Source organism: Elgaria multicarinata, chromosome 6 (assembly GCF_023053635.1).
Source record: "Elgaria multicarinata webbii isolate HBS135686 ecotype San Diego chromosome 6, rElgMul1.1.pri, whole genome shotgun sequence".
In the NCBI taxonomy this organism is placed as follows: Eukaryota; Metazoa; Chordata; class Lepidosauria; order Squamata; family Anguidae; genus Elgaria; species Elgaria multicarinata.
In genome coordinates this window covers 77,730,576-77,755,229 of record NC_086176.1, presented here as the reverse complement: position 1 = coordinate 77,755,229, position 24,654 = coordinate 77,730,576, and the positions used below count along the sequence as shown (strand labels likewise).

The 24,654-nt window shown below is 38.1% G+C and overlaps 1 protein-coding gene across 8 annotated transcripts in view; it reads right to left on the bottom strand.

Moving 5' to 3' along the window:
* MEF2C (myocyte enhancer factor 2C) overlaps positions 1-24,654 on the bottom strand; it is a 215,140-nt gene that overhangs the window by 121,135 nt on the left and 69,351 nt on the right. For 5 of the 8 annotated variants that reach the window (XM_063129637.1, XM_063129628.1, XM_063129631.1 and 2 more), the window contains one exon: positions 4,674-4,870. In XM_063129637.1, coding sequence (XP_062985707.1) covers positions 4,674-4,727 — 54 coding nt within the window. In that variant the 5' untranslated portion in view covers positions 4,728-4,870. Of the gene's footprint in view, positions 1-4,673; positions 4,871-6,792; positions 6,926-24,654 lie in introns of those variants that run through there. The other 3 variants (XM_063129629.1, XM_063129630.1, XM_063129632.1) reach the window with 2 other exon arrangements.

Sequence of the window (24,654 nt, the reverse complement as noted above, 5' to 3'; positions counted from 1 at the left end):
AACTAATTATTACACTGTTCTACTTGCACAATAGTTATAATTACATGGAGTTCAGTTAGACCCCACACACTGTTTGTGTAATTTTTTGTACTTTACATTCTGGAATATTACTGACCCTGATGAAGGGTGCAATCCTATGTATGTTTAGACCACAAAAAGGCCTACAATTTCCAGTATAACGCAGCTAGCATTGCTAGATAGGGAATGCTGGGCGTTTCAGGACCTTTTTTGCTGTCAAAACATGCATAGGACTGTACCCCAACACATTTATTTTACTGGAAGAAGGAAGGGCTTCAACAAAAATCTGCAAATAGAATCATGCTTAATGTTCCACCAGATATTTCATTTGTATGGCTTTCACGGGATACATTTGACCCCAATACCGAATTGGTAGAGTCACTTTTCTCTGTTTTCCTTCTTAACATAGCGAGGTTATGCAATCCTTTGATTATGTTGTTTAATTTATTAATTTACGTTAGCACTGCACTCTGGATCCTTTTAATGTGGCTTTTGGTATTGACTGTATTTGATGTTTATTTAGATGTTTAATGATGGATTATTGTTGATTCTGTTTATTTTGTATTGCGTCAGCTACTTTGAATGGCTTTTTCTGGTTGACAAAAAGCGGGATACACATTTTTGTATAAATAAAAACAAGTAATAAGAAAAACTGAAAGGAAAGCATTTGTAGGGGAGAATCAACTGGCAGAGGAACCTTCTCCTGCCTGCCAATTCTCCGCTGCAAGAGTTCCCTAGACTCTGCATTACTGTATCTAGGGGAGCATGGACTTGGGAATGTCTCATTTGTCCTTGCATCTCCCATTCCTTACCAGGGATACTACATCTCCTGCCACAATGACCTAAGAACTGTAGCAAGTTTTGTATTAAGGCACAGATGTTTGAAAGCAAGGATTTATATATCCCTGTAATTTTTATAATTTAAAAACGACTTCGGTGAGCTCTGAAAACTGCATATGATATTTTTAGGATTACTAAAAAACTTTCAGAAAGCACATGATTTTAGGGTTCTTTAAATACATCTAAAGTCTTGAGGATCTCAGCTTCTATTTAAAAACTAGTCAAAGAATTCTAAAGTTTTTAAGTTAGAGGGAGAAAAGACTGACTACACATGACGTTAAATACTCAAGAAAGGTAAAATTATTCTCATATTTTAATTTTTAATTTTGTAAAATGGGTTCATGAATTGTAGGGTATGGGCTTGTGAATTTATGCACTTTTGCTAAACTAGACTAAAGCAGAAATAGTGAAAGGAAAGGAAGATTTGTATCTCCATCTTGAAAGAACAAAAGATATGATCATTTTGCGGACACAGACATAGTTCATAAGGAAAGAACAATATCCTTTTGCAGGAAAGGGGGGGAAATCCTAAACTTTTTCTGCGGAAATCATTGCAGGCAGGTTCAGTTATCCACCAAGTGAAGTATGTTTAAGCCCCACTGATTTTAAAGAACAGTCTTAAACCATTCTGAAGTTTCCCACGGACATGAATGGGACTTAAAAGTACTTGACTTCAAATGAATCATAAACTGTATTCTTCTTACACTAGGTGGTGGAAGCTCAGAAGAGGAGGATATAAATCCATATCATTTATTTATTTATTTATTTATTTTGTAGCACTCTTGCCTCTATATGGAAAGTTAGACTTTTCCTTATGGTACTTAAACAGTGAGATTTGATCAACTTACAGTTTACATCACAACCTTTAACTATTAATACAGTCTACAGGTCTACAAAATGGTACCATCTGACTATGGAGTAGATTCAGAGGGACTTAGTCATACTTCCAGTTCAAATCAAATTAGTCATGACTAACTTAAGCACTTTGATTTAAAACAGAACGAAGTGTGACAAATTTGTCTAGATGAATTCCTATACACTTAACACAGGTTTACAAATCTATGTTACATCTAGAATTGAATACATCCTTCTGTTTTTGCATAGTAAAGCAACAATTTGTGAGATCTACAATCTGAAGGGCTCTTTCCATTGGAGGGGAAACAATCTAGCAGAGGCTCCTTGCTGGAGAAAGGGATATTGTGGTGATTTTTACTGATTCTTCCTTTCTCTGAAGCCCCCCCCCCCCAGTTCTATCTTACACACTATCCTGAAGGGTCTATGAACCCTCCAGAGCAGATTTTCAGAAGCATAGAGGTCTGCATGGTAAAGGGAAAATTAGTGAAAATTGCATCTCCAGTGGGAACATCCAGTTCATGTAGTTCTACCCATCCCATTATACTTCAATGAATATAAATGACATTTAACTTTACTATATACATGCATAAGAACCATAACGGCATAAGTGGAATCACCTAACAGGATGTGGAAAAAAATAGATCTAGGTTTGTAAAGTAGATTTGAAAGCTCAGACATCTTACGCAGCACAATATGAATATCCTGTGCAATAAACCTCTTTGGGAATCCCAGTTCAGCCAACAAGTATTCAGCCACTAACTAGGCCATAAAGACACAAAGCAGAAATTCTAATAGAAATAAAGAATAAGACAGTAGCAGCATTTTAGATGAGCCACATGACTGTAACGAAGTACAAAAAGAATGCCAGAAAAAATAGCTATTTTTCTCTTTTGTGATGGTATGATAGGGCATGATCCAGCAGGCATTAAGCTCTTTTACATTCCAATGATTTCAAGAAGAGTGATTTAAATCTTTTCCATTGAAATCAGTGATACTGAAATGTGCTTAACTTTAGCTGGATCATATCCATTGATGATTATGTTCTGGTAAATAAGACGTTGCAATTTCTTGATTAAACAACACTTGAATAAATTAACTTTTAAAACTAATGCCCATCTTTTGGATATCTAGATGTTTTCCAATATCTATTTTTCATTATTTAAAACTGAAAGATACAGAAAACAGAAGTACCTAGAGTAATAATGGAATATTAAAATTACAATATGCTTTTTAAATCAAAGGAAATATTAATACCTCCCCCCGCCCCGGCCTGCCACCATTAAATTAATTTAGGCATACTTTTAATCAAACTGGAAGCATGCTTATGACAAAAACTATCAGTGTCCACAAGCTTAATGCTCCTCACTATTTCATTTTTAATTTGAATTCCAAGCCATATACAATTAAAGTAAATATGGTGCTCTGATATTGACAGAATTATTGCTTTCTAACTTGGCCCAGAGCAATAAGTAATCTAAAGGGAAAACTCAGAATGTATCTATCATAAATATTATCATTGCTTGCTTTATTTGAAACTTGATTTTCTGCCACAAAGAGCCAAGTTATGCTTTTAGAGCCGTGTTCCAAAATTTCATACATGACTCACTTGAATATTAGAACAATAAATTATTTCTGCATTGGGTTATTTGTATAAGAGGCATACATCTGATCAGCAAAAGGAATCCATGCACAGAAGCCAGCTTCTAACTTCAGGTAGCCTTGTTGTATTGAAATCCAAGAATACAACAGGCAGGGTGAAATTCAAGAAACCTCCAAATGGATTCCTGTAACCAGCACAGGGGGCATGCAAGGTTGGCTTCCAATAGTGGACTGAAAACTGAACATACCCAACACAAAACTGGTGCAGACTGAATGCACATTACGATGTGCATAGGAACATGGACAGCACTGGACAGAGTAGATGTGGGTAGGCCTTCCCATCAGTCTTGTTATGAAAATGGGAATATGCATCCCATGTGCTACCTGGGAATAATGCATGCAGTTACCTGCCTGTTGCTAAAGTAGCAAGCAACACCTTTGCCCCTGTCTCTGGACTCCTAAAGGTAAAACATTAACTGTGCAGGACAGAACTGCACTACCAATAAAACTGAATAAAATGTAATAGTTTAACATTATTATGATCTGTCTTCCAATTCTGGAAAGGTTTCATTGTGCTAAAAATAATTATAGCTTAAACGCAGAAACCACTTCTTGAATAGGCAAAGAATTGTGCTATTATTACTTGTTTGGTTTTTATCTTGCTTTTCTTGGGTCCATGCATGTGTGTTTTAATCTTTCAATACCCAAGGAAACGTATTTTACTACAAGGTAGATATGAATTTAAAACAACAATAATTGAAACTTTTTATAAGGTCTGACAAAGTAATTTCAGTTTATGGTTACTGTATAGGTGTCAGATTTATTGCTAGTATTTCAGGAGCACCTGGTATTCTAAACAAACATTTTATTATGAAAAATGCTAGTCCATGACAATATTTTGATTGAGGGAATACAAACAAAAATAAAGTAACTTGCTTGGTAAAGTCCACAACATACTACCTTTAGAAATTTTGGATTATAAAATATTAATTCCGCCTTTGGCCATGGCCCTAATCTGAGCAAAACTAGTTTCAGAATTTATGTTACTTACAAGTGATTCAAAGGAGCCTGTCCTACAAAACATTTCAAGTGTGAACTGTGTGGGTTTTATGAGGGTTACTGAGACAATCCCTATAAAGATACAGTGACAGACATCATAGAACCCCACTTTTGCAATAACAACAAAAATACTCAGTGAGAACAAGCCCTACTGAATTCAGTGGAATTTTATTTTTAGTAGAAAATATTTACAAAACATGCAGCAATGTGCATGAGAAACAACGTGGGGTATTACTCTATACAATAATGATTTAGGCAATGATTTGACTCTTAAATGTCACGAGGACTATTTTTCAACCTACCTGCCTGTTACGTTCATCCATAATCCTCGTGATCTGAATCTTTTTTCTCCCCATAGTCCCCGTTTTCCTTCTCTCGTTCGTTCCTACACTTATGTATTTTCTTCTTCTCTTTCCTTCCTCTTTCCTGTTTCCTCAAACCAAGACTCCTTCTTCAGCACTTACACGATTCAATTCACAGACTTCTGCATCTGTTCCTGCTAAATACACAAAAGAAATAAATAGTTAAGAGTTATTCAGACAAAACCTTGAGAGTGCAATGTTAGTCATGATATCTTACCAATTGGCCTAAGTATAATTTAGTGTGCAGAACTGCTAAATAAACAGCTACAATAGAAACAGGGTCAGGAATGGTTAGGCATTATTAGCAATTATTCTAAAATGGGTTGTTGGGGGTTGATTTGGAGCGAGGGCATTTCAATCCTAAAGATAGTTATTCAGATAACATGTTCATTTCAGTGCAGAACATACATCCATATAAGAAGCTTAGGTTTACTGTTAATAAATCTGTGTTATATATTTGTATGTGAATAGTCACTTATATTATATTATATTGAATTTTTATGGTTTCAGTCTTTGTAAACTGTCCAGAGAGCTTTGGCAACTGAGTGCAATAGAAATGTAATAAGTGAATTGAAGAAACTTTTTAAGACATCGCTAAAACAACTGAAGACCATGCTTTCATATTTCTCTTACATGCACATCTTTCTATTCTGTAATACTTCCTTGGAAATATGAAAAATTACCTAAATCAGGGAGTTAATGAACCTTTCCCTACCTGTGCAAGCTAAGTAATCAAGCTAATTCACTTCTGAAGGAAAACAGAAGAGGTGATAATGTTTCTTATTATGCAAATAGGCTAGGCCATTATTAAAGTATTATTTGATATATGAGAAATGTCAGCCGAAACCAAAGTTCTTTAACCTTATTTTGCATTTTTAAAAGAAAGCAGAACTTTTGCAGATTAAATACTTCAAGAGAAAAATACCTTTACTTCCATCATATATATTTGTGTAGATATTCCCATCTACATTAAGAGGAATAATTAGAGCAGTTGATAATATAGTCCATGCATCAGTCTAACGTATATTGCAAAAAGCTAATCACATCGTAAAAAGTCATAATTGCAAAAGAAAGGTTGTAAACACATGACAGTGTGTTTCTAATATTCTCCTACAAAAACACCATAAACCACAGGATTAATTCCAAACTGCTGCAATACATAAAAAATGAATCAAAAGGTGAAAAATGTATACAAAAAGTCACAAATGAAAGGTGCATGCCAGCTATATGTAAAAATATAAAGGCAAGCATCTCCGTGTTTCATTGGTTAATCCTAAATGACAACACATGGAAAGACTGTAAACCACATAAGAAAACCAGATTCTTTTAGAAATTTCATTCATATTTATGACAGTGCAATCCTACCCATGTCAATACAAAAGCAAGCTCCCCTGAGTTCAATGGGTAATAGGTTCAATCCCAGGTATAGGATTGAAGCCTATTTTCATACCATTCTGTTATAATAAAATTATTCCTTAATTCAACATAATGTAGAAATTTGATAATGCAACCAAAGCTGTCCTTGTTAATTGTAAATCAGTTCTCTTGTAGCCAACCTGATAAATTCTGCCCCAACATTATGTAACACTAAACAGAAGCCCTGGACTGGAATCCTATACACACATACCTGGGAGCTTACAACTGAGTAGACATGTCTAAGATTGTACTCTAAATTAGATTTCTGTCTTAACAAATTCAGTGTTGCCATTATTATTTTACAGTATAAACCAAGCAGATTATTTGCTATTTGCTCAATCATTAGTACCAACTCACACCATTAATTATGCATTTCTAGAGTTTTTACCCATTTAAAACAATTGTCTTTTAGTCAGTTGACACAACCCCACCTGATTACTCCTGAAATACAGAATGAGTGCAAACACGAAATTTAAAGCAAGTGCTTTACAATATATATTTCATACCATCTATACACATCTCTGATATTTGCTGGTGACTCGGATAACATATTCATTTTTGAATCTTTCCCAACTTCTTTGGAGGGGACTTTTTTCTCGGGAGCTCCCCTTCCCCGCCCTCCGCCCCCAATAGTCAGGCTTACCTCTGATATAAAAAGCCAGGTAATTCCCATGTACGTGCAGGACCCGAAGGAGTCTAACAGGCTTTCTCCACAACAGTAAGCCAATAGACTAATCCACAGCAAATGCATATGGAACAATTTCCCTTCCTTTCATTCACGTGGAGCCAGAGGCACTATCGGCTTACAGCCCCTACGCCTGCCTAAGCTCTTGCTCTGTTGAGGGTGGAAGGTCAGAGTGGACAGATTAGAGAAGTGGTGACAGGGTTAGCCAGGATGAGAGCTGCTTTACAGATCAAGATTTTGAAGCTGAATGAGAAAAGTGGACCGGGGAGGGGGGGGTATCACTGAACGCTGACACTCTTGTCTGTTAGGACATGCATGCAGAGCCCCTGGTGAAGCAGCAGCATGGTGAGTCCCTCCCACACAGCTATCAGTTCCACATTTCATACTGAGCTTTCAGAAAACGGGGGGAAAAAAGATTATAAACAGCCCAGTGTCAGGAACGTTAAGTATTCAGCAGCTACATAAAATATTCTTAAAATAGTCTCACAAACACTTCTTGGACTCTGCAGACATAAATCTAGGGTAAGCCCACCGGGTACATTGAGTTAACTCCAAATTTACATCATTGTAACTTAAGAGATGAATTTGAACCATTGTTCCCATTTGCAGCAACAATCTGTTGACAAGTTGCGCGATGGAGTGGGGAAAGAAACCCACACGGTTTTAAAAGGAAGCATTGATCCCATTCGTTATGTTGTTGTTTCTTAAACATAGGAAGGCTGAGGAACAAGAAACAGTATGCTAACTGTTCTTACCCATATACATGCACACTAATGCAGATATACACACATGTTACGCATGTGTATGTAAATACTCCCACCCACACCATGGCACGGAGATACTGTAGTTTGAAAGACTAGGAGTAGTGGTATGATTAAAAATAGGTTTATAGGATTTTCTTCAGCTTAATAACAAATCCTTATTATTGTGACTTCTTCATGGTTTTCTTCCTTATCTTGCATTATTTTTTCTAATGCCAGTAAACGCCCCCAGGAAAGACAACATATGTACTTCTCCGCAACTACTTTTGCATCTATATACCCATATGTATGCATGAATGGAGAATATATATTATTTTATACATACAAGGCATGACTCAAAGGCATATACCAAAGCATACAAACATTTTTAAAGATCTGTGCCAATCAGAATGCAAAGAATGAAGGAGATCCACAGTTCCCTTCCACCTGTCTCTGGAACATTTCAAGGATTCCTTGCAGTGGTAAATGCTTCAATTTATCTTTAGGTATGTACATTAAATTTGTTAGACAAACTGCAAAAAAACAAAATAAACTCCAAGATGCCCTGAAAAATGTGGCCTAGACAAAACTAAGTTAATTAAGTTTAAATTATTCCAGAAGCCCTGTCACAGTCGAGTCCACATTAAAGAACCCTTCCAAGATAATGACAGAGCTACATGTAAACAAATGCATCATTTTTAAAATGTCGATGTTACATTCTTCAGAATTACAGTCTTCAGCATTTTTCCGCTTCTGGAAACCCAAACACTTAAAAAAATCAGACTGTTTGCTAAAAAGAGGAACTTCGTTTTGGCGGGCTTCTGTTCGCTTTATGATTTGGCAAAGGCACAGATAGTTGAGGAAAGAGTGATTTGAGTTCCAGTGGGCAGATATAGCAGGGCAGTCGCCCGTTCTCTGTTCGCTCTCTCTCTCACACATTCTCTCTCTCCAACTCAGTAACACAGAAGAATCTTGACAGAATGGCAGGAAACACGCACTGAGTGGTCAGGGAAGGAGATGATGTCAGCAACCACGAACAATAAAAGGTGTAAAGGTGCTTCCTTCCTTAAACTGTTCCAGAAGTGCAAAATGGGAACCAAAACTCTTCACTTCCTTCTCCGAACAGAACTTTCTGAATCTGCTCTGCTGCAACACCCCAGACAGAGGGCCCTTTGAACAAGTCACCCAAGGGGCAACCAGAAGCATCAAAATGGAGGATTCTAAATATTTGATTTACAAACAAGGCAGCGGCCAGAGGGGAGAAATGTATTGAATACGTGTCAGTGATGTAAGCTTTCATTACAAAAAGCAACAAGTGTGCCATAAAGATTTTTCTGTTCTGCCCTGGCTGCATGTATCTGCGGCTGGTGTAACGTTTTAAAATATCCCTCAAGCTTAAGCATGGGACGAGTTGTTGTTGTTTTAAAAAATAAATCTGTTAAACTTTTAAAGACGAATAGGGGGTCCTTCTTCCTATGCCTCACAAAAGAGAACAGAAATATGAAAACAAAAACATGGGCAACCCCTAGTTATTATTACTCGGAGAAAGTGTTCACTGACGTTTTGCCTTAAGTAGTCATGCCTTAGAGCAAGTAGTGTCCAGCTCAACGTGTAAATACTGTAGCTGTGAGGCAGAGTGCCTGAAATAAGGGTGCTGTCTGACTTTATTCCAGTATTTGGCTTTATTTGGCAGTTAATTTACACATTGTTACATATCCAGTCTGTTCTTCTTCCATGAAGTTAATTGTGCAGCTTGATACTATTCATGTTTATTCAGGAATAAATCCTATTAATTTAAAGTGGGACATACTCTCAACAAAGCTTGTACAGCATTGCAGCCTTAGCCTAAAATTAAATAAATAAAAATCTTTGTGAGATGAATTAGGGTGAGAGTGACTTGTCCAAAGAGCTTCAGAGCTGACTAGGAATCTGAACCAGGAATGTGTACATCCAAGCCCTACCCTCTAGCTCAGTCTTCCCCAACCTGGCATTCTCCACATGTTTTGGACTACAGCTCCCAGCATTCCTGACTATGCTGGTGGGGAGCTGAAGTCCAAAACATATGAAGGACACAGGTTGTTGAAGATTGCCCTAGCCACTACGCCAACAATAACTAGTTTTTAGGCAACTAAAACTACTTTTTAACCTACTTTTTAACCAACTACTTTTTAACCAATCATGTCCAATGATTGGTTGAACGTATAGAACACGGGTGGGCAACTTCGGGGAATCTGGGGGCCATTTTTTCCCCGGACTCCCTCACATAGAGGACACTTCTTCCCTACTTCCGCAGCACCAAAATTTATTATTTTTTAAAGTGTCCAGAGCAAGTATAGAGTGCCAAACAAGCCAAAACTAGCTTCTTCGTAAACTAATTTCAACCCTTGTGTGCTCCATTGTAGCTATAGAGCATTAAAAGAGTAAAAAGAGAGTCAAAATTCAAGATTCAAGATTTTTTAAAAACCATTCGGTAGCATATGGGGGAGGGGTGACTGGAGCAGTGGGGGAGTGACAAGGCTTGCAGCAGGGAATGCATGCTGCCTGCAGGGCACACATTGCCCACCCTTGAAATAGAGGCTGGCATGGGACAGTGCAGGCATTGTCAAATCCATTTCTCCTGGTATTCCTCACACAAGGATAGAATCAGAATCTGGCCCTTTAAAAACAACTTTTCCATTATACAGTTATACACTAGATGTCATTACCGCTGCACTAGATCAGCAACACACAAACAGCATGCTCTACTATATGCAGTAATTTAATTTGGGCAAAAAGCCATTATTATTTTCTTCTTTTAAAAAACAACAACACACAATACAACAAACAAATCTGACTCATCTTAAGATTTCAAACATCTGGCCCAAACAGTCCGACGCAGAAATTTAACATAACCTACATTTATGTGTTTGATCTTATGGCTAGACGGCCACATTAAAAGATATGCAAGGGATTTCATTTTAACCTGCTAAATTCATCTCAAGGGAGCAAGCATTTTACAACAGGAAGTTTACCACAAATGCTGAAGTCATACAGAAGCTGTAACCTAGGCTACAAGTACAAACTACATTAAAGAAAACAACTTTTGGTCAGCTTGAAGTAGGCAGGAACTTGCTTGATTTTAGCTATGTATAGCACCCAGTAGCACTCTAGAAATATTAAATGATGGACATAGTGATGATAGCCACAAAGTGATAAAACAAACCAATAAAGCATTTATTGTATGTTACGTATTGACTCAGTTCTACAGATTCTTCTTGCTACTAGAGATAAGACTTCTTACATAGTAAACCTATTTCATTTAAAAGCACAGTCGTATCTTACATGCTGCATTGCCAAAGACTGAATTCTATTAATTTATAACCTAACAAATTAGTTTATAACTGAATCAGTGCAACTCATCAATAAGATCAAAAAATGCTCACTAGCGTAGATTCCTGGCAAAACAACGATTGATTCTACTATAATCAAAGCCCAAAGCTTCTTTAAACTGTCACAGCAGGCTCATCATCTAGTGCTGTGCCCCTGCATACAGGAGCAATTGTAACTGAAGGCTCTAAAATAAAGGAGACCATTTAACAATCCACGTTGGTTTATTTGCTCTCTAAACATCACAAGCAGACTCCCCCCCCCACAAGTCTCTATTATTTTAGTTATTATTTTGCTTTCCTTCTTAAATCATATAGCATTTTTATATTTATTTTTTTAATGACAGAGAAGAACTTTCCCACTAAATTGATGGTCATATAGGTCCCTTCCAACTCTACTATTCTATGATATGGAAATGCTTTCAAGTTAAATGCAGTGGTATTACCCTATAAAAATATGAGGAAGACCAGCTGCTCCCCTGACTTGCCATTGCTGGCAGCAGATGTGGGGAACCTTTTTTGGTCAAAGGGTTGCATTATCCCCAGGCAAGCACATCGTGGACAGCATGTCAGTAGTGGTGGTGGGGGGCATACCATTCCTGGCATGTCAGCTTGACATGATAGCCTACACCCTGTTCATACATGCACATTCCATTCATACACACACACACACACACACACACACACACACACAGAGGACATGCACAAATGTTCATTCCCTCTCCCTCTCTCACACACACTCAATCACACACACACACACACACACACACACTTTTTCATAGTACCCATGGACAGAGCACATATTATAACACACACTCCCCCTCCCAAAGTTTCCACCTGCATGGCAATTAGGGGCAGAATCCAATGGGTTGCTTATACCCCTGCCAGCCCTTTTACACCCTGTCTATTCTGTTGCACAAGCAGCCCCCACCGCTTGCACAAGTTCAGTTTAGCGCTCATTTCTGGAACGAGACAGGTCTTACTGATGAACAGAAGATAACAGATTTTCCCTGCCTAGGAAGAGAGAACAGGTTCTGGGGTAGAACCTGGCAGGGGGATGGGGAATTCCCGTAGGTCAAATCTGTCCCATGTACCGGAAGTTCCCCATGCCTGATCCACAGTATTGTCCATAATGTTCTTCTAGTATGTACGGAAGTAACATAAATAGATTCGGTACTGGAAGCCACAGGAAGAAGCAGATTACATTTGGAAAGAGGCAATAAGAGTTGGAAGGGCTGTCGAGTACAACCCCCTGCTCAATGCAGGAATCCACCTTAAAGCATAGTGTGGAAGAAGTGTGTGGAAGAGGTTGTATGAGAAACATACAAAGCTGCCTTACATCAGGTCAGACTTTCTGTCTATCTAACCTAGTACTATGATCTCTAGCTGGCAGCAGCTTTCCAGCATAATTTTTTTCGCATTACTTTCTACCATTTGTTTTGTTTTGTTTTTATACTGGAGATTGAACCTAGGACTTTCTGCGTGCAAGTCCCTCTTCAAGGTTGGATAGGCAATACATGGAGATGTGGATATTTACAATACATGGAGATGTGGATATTTGGCCATTGCACATTACTGCTGATGCACAGATATATACTTTGGCAGTATCTTATCTGGCAAGTCAGTACCAATTTGACCCAAAACTACAAATACACTTCATTTACACAGATGAAATATTGCTGTCATGCTAGGGTGGGGTGGTGTTTTTTGTTTTGGAATAAGGGTTGCTTTTAGTTACCAAATGCTGGTTTGGTTAATAATCTTTGTTCCAGTGAGAAAGAGATTTTTTTTTCCACTTCAGAGACTATTGTCAATATTTTTCATTTTATTATTGTCATAAAGAGTAAGCCGGAAAAAAAAATCAATTTGGAGATACATTAGCTAATCTTTTCTGTGGCCTTCAATGCACATTACATTTTCTCAGAAATGGGTCTTTATAACCTATTGGTATATGGCACAATTCCTGACAAAAGGCTCTTAAAAGCAGTAATATGTGACAAAATGGTGAAAAGTGTTCTTGCACTAGCAGCTTCAACGTATAAGCACTGAAGCTCTTACACCATGCATTAAAATGAATGGAAACCATACCAAGAGAATAGTGTGAAGTTAACACCCAGCTGCAATTTTAAAAAGTAGAACTCCTTCCATTAGGAGGACTTTCAGGCTCAGGCAAAATGCTGGTTCCACCTCCACCTTTGCTCTGTTCCCAAAGAGCAGAAACAAAGAATAAAGTGGTAGAGGACAGTAGGATTAAGACTGCAATGCTAAACCTACTTAGTAGGTAGAGAGTAAATTCCATTGAACCTCCAGAAGAACAGCCATAATGGATCAGACCAAAGGCTCTTCTAGTCCAACAACTTTGTTTCCTGCAGTGGCCAACCAGATACCTTTGGGAAGCCTCAGAGCAGAACATGAGGGCAATGGCTCTCGCCTGCTGTTATTCCCCAATAACTTGCATGTGGAGGCATACTGCCTCTGATTCTGGAAGTAGCATGTAGCCATCGTGACTAGTAGCCAATGTTAGCCTTATCCTCCATGAGTTTCTCCAGCCTTCTTTTAAAGCCATCTAAATCAATGACACAACTGAGTAAATATGCAAAAGGTTGGAATGGCACAATTCAAAGAAGCGCAGAAGAGCTAGTGTGAAAATGGGATTTCTGCTCAGTGTGAGCGTGGATCAGGCTGCCCATGCACTGATAAACTTTAAACTATGTGAGCTGCAATAGTAAACACACACTTACATAGAAGTAACTCCTATTGGAAGCAGAGAGCACTGCACATTACTTTTCTGCCCCATTTTTGTGACCTGTACAATAAGGATCCTTTCTGTTCTATTTGTCTCATAAGTATTACCCTTCTGAGGAACTGTGCAAGTATTTACTATGGATCACTTATAAGCCACCTAGATGTGCTTATTATGGATAGCTGCTCACATGAGAAAAAAATGGTTAGACTGACTGACCAAGAGCACTGTTTATGTACTTCTTCAGACCATACTGTATGTATGATTATATGCTGATAGTTTTTGTTTGTTAGATACAGTGGAATACAGGGCACATAAGTATGAGAAGGTCCTTGGTCCTCCTATGTGAGCCCACTTTAATGAGGCCCTTGCACAATGTTGTTGTTGTTGTTATTATTATTATTATTATTATTATTATTATTATTATTATTATTTATATAGCACCATCAATGTACATGGTGCTGTACAGCGTAAATTCAAATGAATGTCCATTCATTTGATTGGTATTTGCATAGAAAACATTTGCAGGAGACACTGGCTGTGTTCGGACAACACTGTAGTCAATTGTGGGTAAATAGTCAACTCCAGGGTTGATTATCAAGGGGGTACTCCCCACACAGCATGATTATAATCAACCGTGGACTGGATTAACTCCAGCGTCATGTTGACTATAAGTCAACTGTGTGTTTGATTGACACATCCCCACCCTCTCTCCACCCCAGTCCTCCCGCTGGTATCCCATCAGCCATTGCAAGTTCTGCCAGCTGGAATAGAGTGGCAGCCGCTGCTTTGTCACTCTTGTCGGAAGACTCTGTAGGAAACCAAAATAGTCAACTCAATGGGGCAAAATAGTCCACAGAGCCCGACAGACAACACACTAACCAATGGTGGTCTGACTAGTCAACTCTGCAGAGCATTGTTTTTCTCCATTGGTTATTTTGGGGAAATAGTCAGCCGTGGGGTGGTTTTTGCCCGGCAGACAACAAAATAACCAACAGTTGACTATTCAACTAATGGTTGACTACTTAAACCATTTAAACTTATTAGATTGTAAGCCTATGCGGCAGGGTCTTGCTATTTACTGTTTTACTCTGTACAGCACCATGTACACTGATGGTGCTATATAAATAAATAATAATAATAATAATAATAATAATAATAATAATAATAAACCACCATATACAACTGTAGCCTAAGTTTTCAAGTTTATACAGAATTACTTGTACTCAATAGGCATATATCTGGTGTAGGATTGTACTGTAAATTTTTCAAGAAGTTTGTAATATTTTAAAGATGTGTATATAAATACTTCAAAAAGAAATGGTTCTAAGAATGCAATAAGCAAGCAAACAAAATAAATATATAAATAAATAAACCATCTTGGAAATTGCTGTTGAAGGATGGTATTAAAATGTATTAATAAAATAAAAATAACTTGTACAATACAAATAAAGATAATACTGCTATATATGGCTCATAGTAGATTCATCAATTTTCTATTTCGTTTTTCTCTCTTGCAGTAGGCTAATCAACCTAATTAAAGCTTTGTTCATTTGAAACCTTGAATGACAATTTGCTTAACTCCATCCCACTGTGGTATTTTTATAAAGAGAATTAAATCTGATCTTCTGACAGCAATTATTAAATGATCCCAACTGGCCCCAATTAAGATGCATGGCTCTCAGGGTCTTGAAATCCAATAAAGTGATGAATTCTCTCACTTGTACATCTTCCTTTATTTTGGTCTTTTCCCCCCTTAATGCCGATTAAGCTCCTCTGATCAAGTGCAATTGAACACTATTTTGAAGCCTTATTCAGGATACAATGTATCAATTTCAGGGTCAGTCATACTCAACTATTAGGCAAGGTCTTCTGAAGACCCGCTTCTCTTGGTTGCAAGCGTGTGTGTGTGTGTGTGTGTGTGTGTGTGTGTGTGTGCGTGCGTGCGTGTAGTGTGTGAGTGTGTCTGAGAGGAAATACTCATTCAAGTTGCACAAAACCTAAATAAGATGCCTCCAAATTACTGGAAATATAGAAGTATCATGAGAATTCCCAACATATTATGTTTCTTTTTACTTGTATTGCTTGTTTTTACTCTTTCTGCTTTTTTATCATTGACTATTTTTAATTTAGTTTGCTAAACATAATGTCTAGAAACCTATTTCTTTAAAAAATAGGAAGCTTATTCTAGCAGTGGAATATTGTATATGTTTCATAAACTTCATAATTATTGTTTAATGCTGTCATCATTGACATCCATAAGTCAAACAAATCTTACAAAGTAACTTTAAGGGCTGTAGGTCAGTTGTTTGTTGTTCACTCTTCACCTAACACAAGGATTCTTTAAATATGTCCCCTTAGAAAATGATAAGATTTATATTTTAGAAATACACAATACTCCGTGTGTGTATATTTGCAATAGTTCTATTTAAACAATCAACTGCATTTACTACTGGACTTAGTTTATACTGTTTGCATTGCATACGGTGTCTTTTCTTACATAACCTGTGCTTCTTGAGCATTCCACACTGGACAAAAAAGAGTAACCCTTCTTTCAAAGGTTGGTGGAGCACTATTTTAGCCAGGGCAACTCTGTTTTGCTCTCAGTCACAGCACAGTTGTGCAGCCCAAGAGACAACTGTCCTGTTCATATGACAATGATCCCTCTCCCATCTCATCTTCTTTGCAAATGGGGATCAATGTACGGTGTTCGTGCTGAATAATATTGGCTACCTCTCTGTGAAGTAATACAACAGCACCATTGTGCCACAGCACCTGAACGTCGTTCATACGTTTTCATCTAAATGCTTTAACAGAAAGACATATTTGTACAAATATTGAGAGGATTATTGCTGTTTCATAGATCAAAATCTGAAATAGCGTGAATGGAAATTAGCCCATGAAGGAGTTTCAGACTTCCACTCCTCACACACAGGTAGGTGTTGTTATTGCTTTAGCACTATCAATCTGTGGGGGGTGGGGAAGGTACTTTGTGAACCAAAAGACCATATATGTAATCTGTGATCATGAAGGTTGCCAGCTTCTGAATTGGCCTCTGCTCTTGTACTTTAACAGATATCTGATCTGCAAGAATTAGTAGGGGATCAGGTACATCTCCATGCTCCGAAAAGAAGCACCTGCTTAATTCTGCAGATCAAATGCAATTCTCAGTATTTCTTTTTGTCTTGTCAGCTGGCAGACTTAATAGGTGTGAGTTACCAGCAAACCTCTGTTCATTGCTGGATAACACTGAATGAAGACTGGAACAAATGATTATTGAGTTGGGGATAGGGGAGATAAAGACACATGGGGAGTGAACATGGTTAAAGATGATGAAAACACAACCTTAATTTCAGCTCCTCTTCACATATGAAGTTTTGGAGCAAGGTTTCTATGCCTTGCTTGAAATGCAGGTAGCCTCAGGATTTGGAACGACTGATTGTGAAGTCTCCAGAGAAATGAAAAAGATTCTCCTGAGATTTAAAGTAGCTTCTATAAACATCTGGCTCTTCTTAATCTTAAACTCTAACACCTGCCTGGGAATCTAGCCTCCATCTTCTGCTTTAAAGTACAAACAGGACAGATTTATCTCTCGTAATTTTCTTTAGCCTAAGGCAAAGCTACATAATGTTGTGCTCAGTCCTGTAGTATGACGGATACCCCTTTTGCTAATTTAAAAGGATACTGTTATAAATGGCATTTCGTTTTAAACAATATTTTTTTAAATTTAGATTAGATTAATTTTAATTAAATTAGACTCACAGAATAAAAAGAGGTACAATTTATTTCATTGGATGAATTTCTATATGTGAACGGCATATATAAGTGTACCAATATCTTTCCTTTGCTCCAGATCATTGTGGTGGCAAATCAACCATCCCATTATTCTGAGGAAAAGAGCTTTTCCCAGAGCACCAATGGGGATTCCCCACCCACCCCATTTTCTAGCTGTGTGGTGAGGGGCAAAATTGACTACTCCCAGCATGCTGAATTTTCTGTAAGGATTTGCCCTTCCCTACCCTACATGCACTTGTAATTAGGCAAGGAAAAACTGAATAGATAGCTGCAAGCTATGTATTGTGTAGTTTGACATTCAGGGTGGCAGATACATCCCATGGGCCTTGTGCTCCCCAGTCCGGCTGTTGTGTTATGTGGACATTCTTCATTTACAGACCAATCCTATACCTGTCTACTCAGCAGTAAACCCTACTGAGTGCAACTTATTCCCATATATGTGTCTATAGGATTGCAGCCTCAGTCACCTGACCAAGAGTACAGCAAAGCTTGTTACTGATGCCAGTATTAACGGCAACTTCATGTTGTTCTTTAGAACGTTCAGTGCTAACAAGCAAAACAAAAAGATTATCCTACATACGTTGTACCTGCTCTTAAAAGTACGAATCTTACATTTCCATACACATATTTTACTTATTTATATACTGCCCAATAATCAAAGCTCTCCGGGCAGTTTTCAGTATGACTGTCAATATATGGTATGGTATAAGACACTACAGCTGTCAACAATAGCACCTGAAGTACATTGTCATATTTTTAATCAATGGCTCATTAGAAACAGAAGAATTATTCACAGTCTCATCAAAGTGCTCTATAAAAAGTGGCAGCTAAACATATCCTTTACAATTATTACTGCTGCTGCATGGGGGCGGGTGGGAGTGTCTTCTATTTAATGCTCCCTCTGTTACTTAATATTGTAGTCAAATTGCTTTCTGAACTGAAAAGAGGTAACAAAGGGCCGAGCTACACCAAGCAGGATATAACACTTTAAAAACGGTATGAAAACGGTATTTGTAATGTGTCCTGGGCCTGAACAGTTGTCATAACCATTATAAACCGTTATAAGCAGTAGTGTAGATCCTGCCAAAGAACCAGGTAGTGCAAAACAGTCTTTCATCCAGTGGCAGAAAATGTACAAGACTGCAAAGAGAAATGTCACTTTTCCCCATTATTAAAATGCATCCCTTTCTCAAGAGTATTTTGAAGGAAGTGTATTTTTAAAGTGAAATACTTCCCTTTGTAAACTCGTAAAAAGTATATATAATTGAAGGTATTCTGAGTTTTACCATGGCCCATCTAACCCAGGATTGTCAAAAAGTCTCCAATCCAATACTCCAAGGTCTTAGGTGAAAAATGTATTTTCTAGCAATGCTCCCTGGGTGGCCAGCAACAAAAGCGGACCTTTAATAGTTAGACTACTCCCTTTTATACACAACTTATTAAAGGTTCAAGAGCCTTGTTTTCCATCTGGGTAGCCTACTGAAGGTGCTTAAGTAGAGATGCTGGATGTCAAAACCATCTTTATTTTATATAGAGGGGGTAGTTTCTATCTCACCTCTCCACTATAGCACCCAAAGCAGCTCAGAAGAGATTACAAAACAATGTAAGCAGCATCACATGAAGAAGAAACAATTAGGAACAGAAAGAGGCAATGGGCAAAACAATCTAAAAGCGCTAGAATAGTCAGTTTTTAAAACTGACCACCTGCCTAAATAAAAAGGCTTCAGAAAGAGATGAATGGGGAGTAAGGTGGGAGGCAGAGAGTTCTCCCAGGACAGGAAGTTCCACTAACTGCTCACTGCTCAGCACTACAGAGATGGGCCCTTTCCCCCAAACCTGCCAAATGTACCTCAGGAAGAGATGGGATGTAGACATGGTGCATGAAGGAGGAAATGGGAAATGTATTTTGGGACAGGATTTTGAAACTACGTGCCTCAGTTTCAGCAGACTAAAAGAGAGTCTAACAGTTCAGTCCTAAGGATGTAAATCCCACTGAGTTCAATAGGGTTTATTCCAAGATAAGCATATGCTGGACCGCAGCCTTAACCAGGCTTGCACAAGTTGTGACCCATGGATATCAATCAAAGCCTATCAGCCACGGATTGGGGCGTTCCAGTTGTGCAACACTTCTCTGCGTTTGCAGTCCGAGGCATGCAGTGAAAGTAGGCAATTTATGGAGCTTCTGGATGAGTCAGGGTACTGCAGTCAGGTTGGTGGGACTGGTCCAAACATATTCTTTCTGTTCACTTCTTTCTGTGTTCTAGTAATAGGAAATGTTGATAATTTTAGAACTTACTACTGCTTATGCAGCGCAAACCCTGTAACAGATTTAGTGCATAGAGCAGAAAATATCCGGTGTGTATTTGGGTGGGGAGAGGGGAATCTCTAGAGAAATCAGACCAATGCAAATCCTACCTTTACTCAGCACAGCAGTGACATGCAAATGTTTGTAGTGGTTTGAGATGCAAGAACTCTACATACTCAACTCCAACATGATTGCAACTGAACCTCATCAAAGTAAGAGGCCATAATTTGTCACAGAAAACAGCCAATTAACATATACTAGGAAGGGGGGACGCTCCAGAACTAATAATATATGATTAAAGAGCCAAGGCAAATGAAATATTCCACATTTTAAGAAAGAAACATCAGCATGTTACTATTTCAATTGGTAATGGCTACTAAAAGAACAAAACAAAAATTATAGTATTTCTTTTTCTGAGTTACAGCTCTGGAGAGCTGGGTACTTCGAGGCAGTATTTACATTAGAAACTGGTGGTAGGAAAAACAGGAAGACTTTTGCTAAAAAGACAGTCATTGTTTAGTTCAAGGCATTTAAAATACAGACAATCACTTCAATTAGAGGGCTTTCAACTATGCATTTTGTCTAGGTTGTCCTCATTTTTACAAATAAATAAACAAATACAACACTGTACCCATGTACATAGGGATTGCAATCCCATGAGTCCAGATTTATTTTCAAGTCAATTGTTGTCTCTATTTTTTATATATATATATATATATATATATATATATATATAATTTTATGGTGAGATGCCACTTGAATGCAAATTCTACTGAAACCAATTTGATTTACTACTAAGAAAACGTGTTCATGCCGAGAGGTAGGGCTGGGTACCTCATCAGAGATTGTCATGATCTACAACTCTTCAAGCTATGTTGACATGACTCTGTCTCCAGCAACAGATAGAGAGTCAAGTCCCAGCAAGCCCCAGATATATCTCAGACCAACAGCTATGAAATAACCACTGATGTTGCTTGTGAGTCAGGGTGCTTCCAGATGGAAAGCTTCTGGCACTACAAATCAAAAGGCATTGTGCTGCTATATCATTTCCCCCTCCTTTATTTATTTATTTATTTTGTAGTAAGGATAGGGGGGGAAACAAAACAAGTGGTGGGAAAACAACAGGGTTATCAAGTGAAGATGACCTTGTCTGGACCTCTTCTAGAATCCATGTTTGAGGCAGGGCCTTTGTGCATAAAGGCCTCGGAAGAACCTTAAGGAGACATCACAATAGTTCCTAGTTAGGACAGGCTGCCATAGGTTTGTAGTTCCTACCCAGATCTATTGTTATTTCTCAGTCACAGATCTTCTTCCGTTTTTCAGTCATATTACTGAATAACTATTACTTCACCTATGGGCCTCGGCATGAGGCAACCTTGACTTTTCCAGACATAATAAGTATGGGAATTGATTGGTATTACTGGTTATTGTAAGTTTTATAGGAGCAAATAAATAAAGGGCACATTTTATGTGTTAAGAATTTTTAATTGTCAGTGATTTCAGAGACAAGAGTTAAACAAGTACTTAACATAGTCCAATGAAATCAGAGAGAAACCTGTCAATTCATTAAGATTAAGATTTTTCCCAATTGGGGAAAAAGTAACATCAGCTCAAAACAGTGGCTGGATTCAAAGAACTGTGAGTAGAATGAAAATAATCACTAGCACTGTTCCAAAAACACAAGTGTAGGCACTAATGGAACAGTTCACACAAGCAGAAAATAGCTTTGGATTAAGTTTCACTTCGCTTATGAAGCTCTCTAGCGTGAGGTGTAACAGCCATTCCATGAAAAGATGACCTTCTGGATTTCAATCCAACCCATTATCCACATTAACATGATTCTAAATTTAATGCATATAAGTGGTTTCATTGCATGTATAGAACTTTTGTTTTTAAAATATTATGTAACGCAAATGGTATGGCCCTGCATATATGGAAAACATATCTGCCATTCTAGTTGTGCATCTGTGTGGCTCTGAATATCTATCTTCTCCTGTTTTATTCTTTGCCCTTTTTGGAACAAATCCAAAGGTTTTTAAACTGTGGAGTATGATTTTTTTAGTAGCATAAACAAAAAGACAAAACCACTTTTGTTGGAGTCTAGGGGCAGAATCTAGTTTTCGTTACTATCACATTTTATTGTAGAAAATGTAAACGAGCAGTAAAATTGTGGCCTGGGATAAAAGACCACATGGGCATTCCATACGTGCCATTATGAGAAGAACAAGGAACAATTTTAATAAATAAGTAAAAAAATATTTAAAATGGTGCTGATCCCAGAAGAGATGTTTTCTTCTACTGAAATACTTAAGGGAGCTAGAGAAACCCAGCTTCTATGTATATCAGATACACATGTGTAACATTTATTCCTTGGGATATAAAGTACAGACATCATACTGTCTGTACTTTTCTATTTCATCACTCATATATCTGTTCAGGTTTAGCCATACCTCTGTCTCAGCATGGCCGGTTGGGGAATGCGGGAAGTTGTAGGTTTGTTTTTCTGGCTAAACATGTATAGGTTTGCACCTTTGAACAATAATAAGACCATTGCAGCACATTAAGCTCAGGGGAAGGGATCATAGCTCAGTGGTAAAGGACATACTTTACATGCAGAAGATGCTAGGTTTAATACCTGATCTCCCATTAAAAAGGTTCAGATAGTAGGTGATATGAGAGATCTTGGCCAAACCTGAAGAGCAGCAGCTGATCTTGGGCAAATAGACCTACGTAACTGTTACACAGCGAAAGGCAATTTTCAGTCATATGATTCAGCCCTGAGTCCCATTACAGGATTTTCTGAATTATACCACTGTTCCTCCAAAGTTTATTTATTTATTTTTATTTGTTACATTTATATACTGCCCCATAGTCGAAGCTCTCTGGTCGGTTTACAAAAGTTAAAAACAGTAAACATTAAAAGTATACAAAATTTAAAAAACATAAAAACAACAGTATAAAAACAACAGTATCCATTTAAAAACAACAGTTCTGAGGGTCTGTTAGAAAACAAACTTAGTGTTGTTAAATGGTGTTAAATGCCTGGGAGAAGAGAAAAGTCTTGACCTGGTGCCAGAAAGATAACAGTGTTGGTGCCAGGCGAGCCTTATCAGGGAGATCATTCCACAGTTGGGGGGCCACCACCGAAAAGGCCCTCTCCCTTGTTGCCATCCTCCAAGATTCCCTCGGAGTAGGCACTTGGAGGAGGGCCTTAGATGTTGAGCACAGTGTATGGGTAGGTTCATGTCAGGAGAGGTGTTTCATCAGGTATTGTGGTCCCAAGCCATGTAGATCTTTATAGGTTAAAACCAGCACCTTGAATTGGGCTCAGAAATGTATAGGCAGCCAATGCAAGTGGGCCAGAATTGGTTTTATATGTTTGAACCTCCTTGTTCTGGCCACTGCATTTTGCACAAGCTGCAGCTTCCAAACCGTCTTCAAAGGCTGCCCCATGTAGAGGGCATTGTAGTAATCTAATTTGGAGGTTCACTGTTTCCTGACATAAAGTTAATCTCCTATAATAACAATACTGAACAAGGCTGGAAAAAATAATACAACATATACAAAGCAAATGTATTTGTTTTATATGTTAAAGGTTGCAAACAGGGCTGGTCCAAGACATTTTGCTATGTGAGGCAAAGGACAAGATTGTGCCCCTTCCATTCAATGTACAGAGGTCAACTGGACTGGCAGTTCAATCTTATTTCAACACTGGCAACAGGATAGGGTTCTCTATCACACTCGTGGGCAGCAGGCTATTTTAGGGGCAGGAGGTGCTCTTGATTAAGACCTCAGCAGAAGTTTAAATTATCAAATCTTCAGTTCAACTCAAACTTTCCCAATAATGCAAAATGTCCACAACTAATGACAATAGTGCATAGCCCTCTGTTAAGGCATTTCAGTTCTGAAACGAATTGACAAATGTCATGGCAGAGCCCATTTCAATACTAGCCATGCCACCAAGAAATATAGCTATACACCCTAGAGGTTTCTTACGGAGAAATAATAATATTCATTTAACAATGTTATTCAATTTTATATTGAGTGGCATCACAAAAGTCAGTAAAGAACTACTTCTGTTAGCTCCCCATTACATAGTCTGCTTTACAGCTTCTTTAAGGAGATCAATCTAGAAATTTGGTATTTATTCTTTATAATAAAACATATCTGTTAAACTGTCAATCAAAAAAGGCAAAAAATACAGAATAAGCTTAAACCCCACCCATCCAATATGTAGATCTAAGCACCCACATAATTCGTTCTGCACATCCGAGAGGGCTTGAGCTACAGTTTCTTGAACAGCAATCCCCCAGGCCACGTAGCAAACTGGTTTTGAAAATGAGGAGGACTGCAAAAACTGTTTTGTGCTACAAGAGTCTGCTGTTAGAAATGTGGGAGGTGGAGAGGAATAATGACATGCCCATGCCCTAGGGCAGCCTTCCCCAATGTGGTGCCTTCCAGATGTGCTGGACTACAACTCGCATCCTACCATGGGATGGTAGGAGCTAAAGCCCAACAAATCTGGAGGGCACTAGATTAGGGTGTGCTGAAAATAGACCTATGGTTGGGAACACACTAAACCATGTTGCTTAACCACAAAATGGTTAAGGGAATTTTGTGGTTAAGCAGCATGGTTTAGTGTGTTGTCTGAACCAGGCCTATGTCTGCCAGGCCTAGAAAGTTTATTTCTAGCAATGTTTTTCTGTATATTGGGATTCCAGCAATTACATACTGGAAATGATCGAACCAAAGCTTACCACCTTTAACAGCATAATCCTACGCATGTCTACTCAGAAGTAAGTTCCACTGAAAGAAATAGTTATTCTCAGGTGTAAATAAAATTGCAACCTCAAAAGTGCTTCCTTTCCAAGT